The sequence below is a fragment of the Haliaeetus albicilla genome, chromosome 3, assembly GCF_947461875.1.
Source record: "Haliaeetus albicilla chromosome 3, bHalAlb1.1, whole genome shotgun sequence".
In the NCBI taxonomy this organism is placed as follows: Eukaryota; Metazoa; Chordata; class Aves; order Accipitriformes; family Accipitridae; genus Haliaeetus; species Haliaeetus albicilla.
Genome location: NC_091485.1, coordinates 45,373,918 through 45,383,148, shown reverse-complemented (window position 1 = coordinate 45,383,148; position 9,231 = coordinate 45,373,918). Strand labels below are relative to the sequence as shown.

General features: G+C 50.7%; 1 protein-coding gene across 1 annotated transcript; it reads left to right on the top strand.

The window, feature by feature from the left end:
- The first annotated feature begins 5,073 nt into the window (after window positions 1-5,073).
- Window positions 5,074-8,690, top strand: HEY1 (hes related family bHLH transcription factor with YRPW motif 1). Its single transcript, XM_069779561.1, has 5 exons — window positions 5,074-5,396; window positions 5,575-5,650; window positions 5,728-5,811; window positions 5,927-6,008; window positions 6,823-8,690. Exons 1-5 carry the CDS (start codon window positions 5,188-5,190, stop codon window positions 7,404-7,406), a joined length of 1,035 nt encoding a protein of 344 aa, XP_069635662.1. The 5' UTR covers window positions 5,074-5,187; the 3' UTR covers window positions 7,407-8,690.
- Window positions 8,691-9,231: the final 541 nt, after the last annotated feature.

Below are 9,231 nucleotides of genomic sequence, written 5' to 3'. Positions count from 1 at the left end.
TCTGAGGGAAAATAGACACTTTTCCAGGAGTCAGTGCTCACCACGTCAGATATAGGTAATATCCACTGTTTTCATTTAACTTGTCTGTGCAATGGTCATCGAAGTTTTTAATAGCTGGAACCTTCAAAAGCAATAAACTATTACTTTCATTTGTTTTATTCCACATGCTATTTACCAACAGCTACAGCGCATGCTCAACTTTCATTTTTATTTTTGCATAATGAATTGGTTCTAGGAAACTTGCTAGGAAAAATGATTGTTTCTATTTGCCAAAAGTCAGGTTTTCCCCCTGAAAGAGCATACCTTTAAATAACAGTTTGCATGGTGGAACAGAAGGTCTGGGAGTTGTTTTCTATCCTATGCTTCCTAGCAAGAATGACTAGCACACAGACATTTTTTCTCCAAGCTGCATCTTACTGGCAAAGAAAACTCAAAGTAGGTCTCAGACTGCAAACTCTTTGGAGCAGGGACTTCCATACATCACTGTGTAACACAAAGCATGGTTTTGAACACTGCTCTTCTTAGAACACTGAAGTTGCAAAATTGCACAGGAAAAATGGCTAGTCAGGCTGTTCCTTGATGGACTGCGAGGATTTCGACAGCAGGAAACCAAAGCAAGTTTCTGTACGATTATTCCTCAGTCCAATTATGAGAAAAGTACTGCAGGAACAGAAGAAAACTATTTTGGCAAACTACAGAGGGCTTGGTTGGAAAAAGGTCAGCAAAAAGAAAAACATGGTGTTACTCTATGATATCTAGTGCAAACTGTACTGTAATACTGGGGAATGAACACAGGGATAAACAAACTGCCCAGCTATGGTGAAATTGTCACCTTGGTGGGATGGTGTCTGTAGGTGACACTCATCTGTGGCCATTGTCCCCTCTAGCATTTGGCAATGCTGATAGAGGCTGTCCTGCCCATGTTAGTGAATTTCTTGTGTGATTTTACACACAAGGTACACTCTTGCACGCATGGACATTACATCACTTTCCTGTAATTAAGAGCAAAGGTGGCTGCAAATCAAACCAGAATTTTCTGCACTACGCCACCCCCAGTCAGCCCTCTTTTGCATCTATTATGAGACAGCCATTAATTAACATGACCTGGTGTCATTCCTCCTGTAGGGTCTTGGCCTCCTTCATTGCACAGGACAGACTGCTTTGGGAATGGAAAAAGGGATGTCTAGTGGAAGAAGCTGCTGTCTGTAACATTCTTGGCTCAGAGGGAGGCTTGCATAAAACGAGAAGAAGGGTTGAATTAATTGGAAAGGAAACCAGGTGATAAAATAGCCAATCTGCCCATTCCCCCCTCAGTCAGAAGGCTGACTGAATATGAGATAATTTTGCCTGTCAGTGGCTTGAATGCGTGGCCACAGATTAGCCTTTTATACAGTTATAGCCCAGGTCTGGTTTTGGAGATGAGCTGAAGCCTAATCAGGTAAATGCAAAGACTACCTGCATTGTTCAGAGACATCCAGAAGAGAATTCTGTCTGCACTGCTGGCGTTAATATGCTGACATTGCTAGTCTTGCTTGTTTATAGCTATACACTACTTCCAAAAAATGAGAGCTGAAACCTATGCTGCAGCAGAATTGTTGCAGCTGAGGCACTCTGCTTACAGTAAGGACTTTGATGTAAAAATTATCCCCGTCCTTGGCCAGCTTGAAGACAGAAATGTCTTGACAACCTGGACATCGCCACAGATGCACATGAGTGTGAATATGCAATGCTTATGTTCTTCTGCTGCAGCGGCTGCTCCAGCACAGAGGTGCACAGCATCTGCGCAGCAGAACTCAGGGCCAGCATGCTTAGAGAGCACCCAAGCCGAATTTCCGAACTGGGTATCTGGACCTCAGAGATGTGCAGACATGAATTTAAGTGTTCAGCTCCTGAGAAAACACATTTACAGTCATAGTACTGCTAACAGGTCATGCAAGAAGTCTAAAAACCCCTTCTGTCGCTCCCGTTCACTTCTGAAGCGCTTCCATTGGATCTGTGGTAACTAGTTTTGAACCGTGCCAGTGGCACCAACAATCGGCACATTCAGCCAGAAGTCAGTAAAGAAAAATACAAGAGTTTTTGCTTGCAGAGCTGATGCTGCAGCTTGATATACGCGGGGAGTGGGTGGGTGGGTTGGGGGGTGTTGGGGGGGGCGTTGATGTTTCTGCCTGGCTGCAATGCGAGTGCCAGAGCCACCGGTTGAATTGGGCACAGTAACCATAGTAACGGCGAGTTTCCGGGACTCGGGTGACAGGTTGACGGGATTACTCTTCAAAGCACTTGCTCCCTTGGGAGAGAAGACCTAAAGGAAGGGGATGGGAGTTAATTTAGCGCACACACTAGAGCAAGGGTCAGCAGTGGCAGGTCTCCGCTGGAGGGAAGCCTGCAGCAGCAATAAACAACTCCCTTTCAGCGGGAATTTGACTAGCACCGATATCGCCGTAGGAGGCATTCAACAAAGAAAAATGGGGCTTGCGCACAAAAAGTGACACCGCTCCCTTCTAAGGGACAGTCGCGACCAACAGTGCCTGCATGTCTCAAACCTGAGTCTCTGCTTTGCCGTGGTGGCTTTACCCTGTTCTGCCACTCCTGCTTCCAGTACCGGGGCAGCCAGATGCGGCTGCGGAGGCTGGAAATGCTGAGTTGTGCCAGACCTGGAAGCGATGGGGAAGCGGCGGGGGGGGAGGCAAGCGTGCTGGTGTGTATGATAGGAAGGGGTGTGGGACGACATGTTGGGATGGTGGGGCGACTGAGGCACGGACACGGCTGTAGTAAGAGGTGATCATGTAGGAGGCAAGAAGGTGCTTGCACTGCTGTGTGAAGCAGGGGAGAAGGGAGGCACCGTGGTGGTGTAGGGGACAGGAGGGAAGGCTGCCATCTCCTAAGGTTCATTGCCTCATTGCTGTGAAGGTACCAGTGGGGTCTGAAATTAAGCTCTTTTTCAAAGTGCTGCCTTCTTGTGCACTGTCGTTTTAATTTCCTTGGACTTTGGCGAGCAAAGGACTGCTCTCCGGTCTGCCCTTCTGGCAAGAGAGGTGCATGACAGCGCTGTCTCAACGTGTTAGTAATTTCTGGCTAATAAAACTTCCCTTTGGGCCACGGTTAACAATTAGACCAACGCTGAGGATCAGGCCCTACCCAGCACCAGAAAAGCACAAGAGTAATTTAAAGCTGGCTTTGCAGTCTGTTCCTCCTAGTGCTGGATGGGAAGATTGAAACCACACACAGGCAAACATTTCTTATCTTCCCATGGCAGCTGATAGCCAACTGCAATTGCTCACACTGAGGCCCAGCTACACTCTCCCTGTCCGTTCCTGTAAATCAGTCAGAGAAGTCGGTGTCTACAAGCTCCAAAAGCATCTTTGGAGGCTGCCAGGCCCCAGTGGTTCATGGAGGTAAGGATGAGGGACAGCTCCAGGATCTGACTGCTGGAAAACCTGGGTGGCCAGACCTCTACTCACAAGCAGTGAATGCTTCACGCCAAGTAACTTCTTTTACAATGGTTTTTTTCCCATAGTAGGAAGAAGACATACACAGGCCTGGATGGGAGAAGTCAGATGTGTAGTCTGCAAGCCAAAAAGGCATAAATGTCACTGCGCCTTCCTCTGACCTGGCTTTCGGTCCTGTAAAAGCAAGTGGTGCAGGCAGAGATGTTTCACAACAAAAATACAGAGGCTGGAAAGGTAGATGTAATAGAATTGCTGACACAAGCATAATTATAGCACTGCAGAAAGGATAGATTTCTGAAAAATGTAATGTGGGAACAAGAGTATTTCTATTGCCTTCTGTTAGCTGCTTAGAGGTGGCTGCAGGACTGTTTGTGTCTTCTTAACTGCAGCTCTTTTGCTACCTTTAGCCTGGTCCTTGCTTCCATTTCCCTTCCCACCAGAGATGCTTTGCAAAAATATGGGCAACTCCCTGAAATCTGGAGCAACTCTGTGCCAGGAACTTTTACCTAAACGAGTGGGAGGCTGAGAGCAGCTGTTCCAGGGTCTTGAAATGGGGAAACCTGGGTTCATCGAATCTTCGCTGTCACACTGTGCACGTCTTGGTTATCCTCCAGCCCTTCCAATTGCGAAATGCGAAAGAATCAAGTTAGAAAAGGAGCCTTAGTTGAAAGGCTTCATGTAAATGAGAATTTAATTATTATGAAACCACCTCAAAGAGCACAACTGCATTTCACCTGTCCCGCTTTGCCAGTACCTCGGCCTGAGAAAGCTGGCAGAATGAAGAGGACTTGTGCTGGGGAACACGGCGATTTGGGGGAACACGGCATCCGGGCTCAGGGCCCTGCTTAGTGCCAAGCAGCACGCGCTGAGCGGCGAGGGCGCCAGCCAGAGCTCCGCACACGCTGCGCGCCGCGCAGGCCTTCCCTGCCGTCCCTTCTTCCTTGCCAGCACCCGCATGAACAAAGCACATTCGCTCAAAACCCGTTCCTGCTCCTCCCCACCTCCAAAATACGGGGTGGGGGTGGGGTGGGGGTGGCGGTGTGCACAGTCAAGAGGGACGCCTCGACTTCCTTTGCACCGCCAACCAAGAGACCCCCCCCGAGTTTACGCCTCCTCAGCTCTGGGGCTTTAGCCAGGCGTTTAACTCATTTTTCCAAAGGCGGCCAGGCTGCTCCCGCTCAGGCTTCCCCTTCCCACCCCGCAGGGCTCGGGCTACCGGGGACCCCGGGCCTGCGGGCCGAAGGCACCCCCGCGGGCGCCCCTGCCCACCCGCACAGGACCCGCGCCGCCTGGCTCCCCACGCGGGGATGTGCCCGTGCCCCCGCCCCCGCCGGGGCCCGCACGCGGCGGCGGCGGCGGCGGCGGCGGCCAGCGCTGCCGCGCGCCGCCCCGCGCCGCGCCGCGCCGGACCGCCGCCGCCCGCCGCGCCCCGCGCCGCTTTCCCACGGCCGGCGGCGCGCGGCCCCACCTCCCCCGCCGCCCGGCATCCAGCCGAGGGGGCGGAGCCCAGCGGCCGGCCGGAGCCAATTGGCTGAGGCCGGGGCGCCGGCGGCCAATGGGGGAGGCGGGGGCCGCGCGTGGCGGTGCTGGGCGGCGGGCGGCGGCGGGCGTGCTCTGCCCGGCTGCCTGCCTGCCTGCTGCCTGCCTGCCTGCCTTCCTCCTGCCTGCCTGCTTGCCTGCCTGCCTGGCTGCCGGCCGGCCCGCCCGCGGCGGGTAAGAGGCGAGGCGTGGGAACGCCATGGGGGAGACGGGCGCCGGGCGAGGCGCGGGGCGCGCGCTGGGAGCCCTCCTGCCGCGCGCCGCCCGCCGCCTCCCCGACGGCCGCCCGCGCCCCGCCGCCGCCGCCGCCGCCGCCATGAAGCGGGCGCACCCCGAGTACAGCTCGTCGGACAGCGAGGAGCTGGACGAGGCCGTCGAGGTGGAGAAGGAGAGCGCGGACGAGAATGGGTGAGCGCAGGCAGGGTGGGCGCCGCCAGGCGGCCCGGCGCCCCTTCCCTCCCCTCAGACCCGCGGAGCCCCGACACCCCCCCCACCCCCCCCCACCTCCGGGATGGCGGTGCCTGTGGTGACCGGTGTCCCGGGATGGCGGTGCCTGTGGTGACCGGTGTCCCGCTGCTCCCCGCAGGAACCTGAGCTCGGCCGCGGGCTCCATGTCTCCCTCCACCACCTCGCAGATCCTGGCTCGGAAGAGGCGTCGAGGGGTGAGTGCCTGCCGGCCGGCCGCGGCTCCCCTCAGCCCCGGCCCGCCCGCCCCCTGACCCCCCGCTTTCTGCCCTAGATCATCGAGAAGCGCCGCCGCGACCGCATCAACAACAGCCTGTCCGAGCTGAGGAGGCTGGTGCCCAGCGCCTTCGAGAAGCAGGTAGCGCCCAGTGACCCTCCGCACTGCCTCCCCCCCGTTGCCGGGAGAAAGGGTCGCCCCTCTTTAACGTCTCCGGTTCTGCCTTACAAGTGTCCCGCTTCCCCTTCTCTCCTAGGGATCAGCCAAGCTGGAAAAAGCAGAGATTCTGCAGATGACTGTCGATCACCTGAAAATGCTGCATACAGCAGGAGGGAAAGGTAAAGTTCCGTGCCTGACGGTGGGTCAGCAGCCCTGCGGAGAGGCTGCCGAGAGAGGAGCGCGTTCCCTGGCGGTGCTGTGGGAGTGCTTGGAGAAAGTGGATGGAACTCTCCGGTGTTTTGTCAGGAATCTGGGACTTTTCTTCTACTTGAGAAGATTTGCGGCATCGCTAGCACTGAAACATTTCACAGTGCTAGCCCCAGGTTGTTTGAGGGGAGAGCGATTACAAGTCTCTCTAGCCATATGTCAGCACTATGATGTGAATCGGCTTTTGGCAACCTGTAAAACACAAAGTTTTTGTTGTTGCCAAATGTTTGTTTCTCTAACTTTCTGAAAGTTCAGAACAGAAACTAGAAAAAAAAGACAGGATGAAATGACTAGTGAAGAGAATTAGCAAAAATGGTGAAAAGTGCTTTCAGGAAAAAAGTGTGTTGCCTGCAGAAGTCCCCTCTGATAAGTAAGGACTTGTGTTTCTAATGAATTTCACTGCGCTGTGGTTTTGCTTGCACTGGGGAGACGTGAAAAGAACAAAAGTACTTTCCTCCAGTGGCAGTATGCAATTTCAGTTTAAAAATGGCAGTCTGTGACTGGTCTTGGGACTTGCAGCATCACAGCACAGATATAAAAGAAAAGCTTGTTAGACAAAAAAAGAAAAAAAAACAACAAGGAGCTTGGCAGCTAATCTATGGTTGGGAATACTAACCACATCCAAGTGAAATATGCTTATAGGGGAGGGTGGAGTGGGGAGGCTACATGTAGACAATGACTAGAAAACAGCATCTTAAGACTCCATTCTTTGTTCTTTTCTCTTAGGTTATTTTGATGCTCATGCTTTGGCTATGGACTATCGGAGTCTAGGGTTTCGAGAGTGCCTGGCTGAAGTTGCTCGATACCTTAGTATTATAGAGGGTCTGGATGCCTCCGATCCTCTGCGAGTTCGACTTGTGTCTCATCTCAATAACTACGCCTCTCAACGGGAAGCAGCAAGTAGTGCACACACTGGCATTGGACACATTCCCTGGGGCAGTGCCTTTGGACATCACCCTCACATATCTCACCCGTTGCTGCTGGCTCAAAATGGGCATGGTAATACCAGTACTACAGCATCTTCCACAGAACCGCATCACCAGACCAGAATTGCCGCCCCACATGCTGAAACTTCCTCACTCAGAGTGCCCCCAAATGGCAGCGTTGGACCAGTGCTCCCCGTGGTCACAACTACTACCAAACTGTCTCCTCCTCTTCTCTCCTCCATGGCATCTCTGTCTGCGTTCCCCTTTTCGTTTGGCTCCTTCCATCTGCTGTCCCCCAACGTGCTGAGCCCGTCTACACCAACGCAGTCAGCAACCCTTAGCAAACCATACAGACCCTGGGGGACTGAGATTGGAGCCTTCTAAGAACTAACTCTTTAGTAAGGGTGGGGAAGCCTACAAACCTAGCTGAGCTGGGTTATGCCACGCTTAAAGTTGAAGTTCTTAATAACTGGGACAAAGGTACAGCTTCACCTTAACTAAGTTTGTCTAAAAACTGTCTCTTTGGATTTTTCTTTTTGTTTTCTATGTTTTTGTATTAGCAGGTTTGGTGGTTTTTTTTTTAATAATTGCTGAAGTTGTCCAAAAATAAAATTACAATAGTGGTTGTTAACACTTGTGTTAGATCTGTGCTGAGCATTTAAATCACTTTTGTAAACAGTTTGTTGCAAATGTTTCATTTTTCCTGAGTACGTCAGACTGCCTTTTTATGAAGAGAGATCACCTATTACTGTTAGCAACGACCTAGTTTAGTTATTAATTTTTCCAAAATCACTCTTCTCAGCATTAACAAGCCGTGTTTTTGTTAGTATTTTGACATTGAGATGTTATATAAAGAATCACTCTTTTTTGTAAACTATATTTGAGTCTTATATTTCTGAACAAAGCGTTGACAAATCAGATGGACCAGCTTAACCAGCTTTATACAAGAGCCCAGTTTCTATTTCTTCTGCAGTGGTTTAGTATATTTGGTGGTCTTATTCTAGTCCCTAGTGGACATTTACTCACATCTCAGAACCACTACGCTACTTCCACCAAAAGCAGCAGTATGTGCTTTATAGCAAACTCTAGAGTGGGGAGGGTGCAAAAGCCAAATTACACAGTATATTGGTGGTGGGTTGAGTTGCTGGGGAAATGAAGGGGGAAAAAAAAAAAAGGTTGTCGCCTGCAGTAGTCTTCCAGCCAGAGCTGGTCATATGCATATTCATTTCATAGGGCCAGATTCTGCTTTGAATTACAGTGGAGTAATAATTAGTCTATTACCCTGTATTCTTGGGTAACAGATCAGACTCTTTCCCTCTGTGGGCTTCAAATTTGCACCTGAAAGGAGTGATGCTGGCATTTAAATAGCCAATGGAATGGTACAGTGGGAACCCGTTCAGTGCACAGCCTTGTTGCTTAACAGATGTATCCTAACCAGTTGATTTTTCTGTTGCGTTTGACTTTTAGGTGCAGTTCAGTGCCACTCCTCATTTTGTAAGTGCTCTGCTGCATTCTTGTGTGCGTGAGAGTGTGTGCGTGTACATGTATATTTTGGTTGATTTCATGAGAATCTTAATCTGAACAGGTTTATCTAGTGAATTCCACTGGACGGGGTTTGACTGCTCTTGTATTTGTGTTGTGGCTAAATAAAGGAGAAAGAACAAAGTATTTTAAATGACATGCTTGTCTGATATGTATCAGTGAAGAATTCTGTGCCTCTGGGTATCACGGGAGGTGTTGAACAATTGCTACTTAATCCTGTTGTGGGCATTTGTATTTACTTCTTTAGCAAATATTATGGCATACTTAGCTACACTAGCTGAGTATGTAAAGAAGCGCAGTGCCCCAGAATAACAGTGAAGGGAAGTAAAAAGTAGGATTCGTTTTGCTGTCGCTTTTACTTGCCTGGCAGTGCATGGGCAGACGGCGAAAACACCAGGGTTACTGCTAAAGAAGAGGCTAAAGCTGCACTGCACCCGAGTATTCTTACTGATTTGTATTAATATTAAAAAGTGATCATGTTTACAAATGCAGAGTCCTTTCCTGTCTAACTCATGAAATCCTATAGCTCTGTAGCAAAGTTTTGTACCTAACAGTCTGGTTTAGCTCACGTTCGGTGCATGAGTGCAGAATCTACCCAAGGGCTCTGACTGATCCTGTATTTGTTACTGAGTGGGTATTACTAGCGTCTTACACTTTTTCTTGAAGT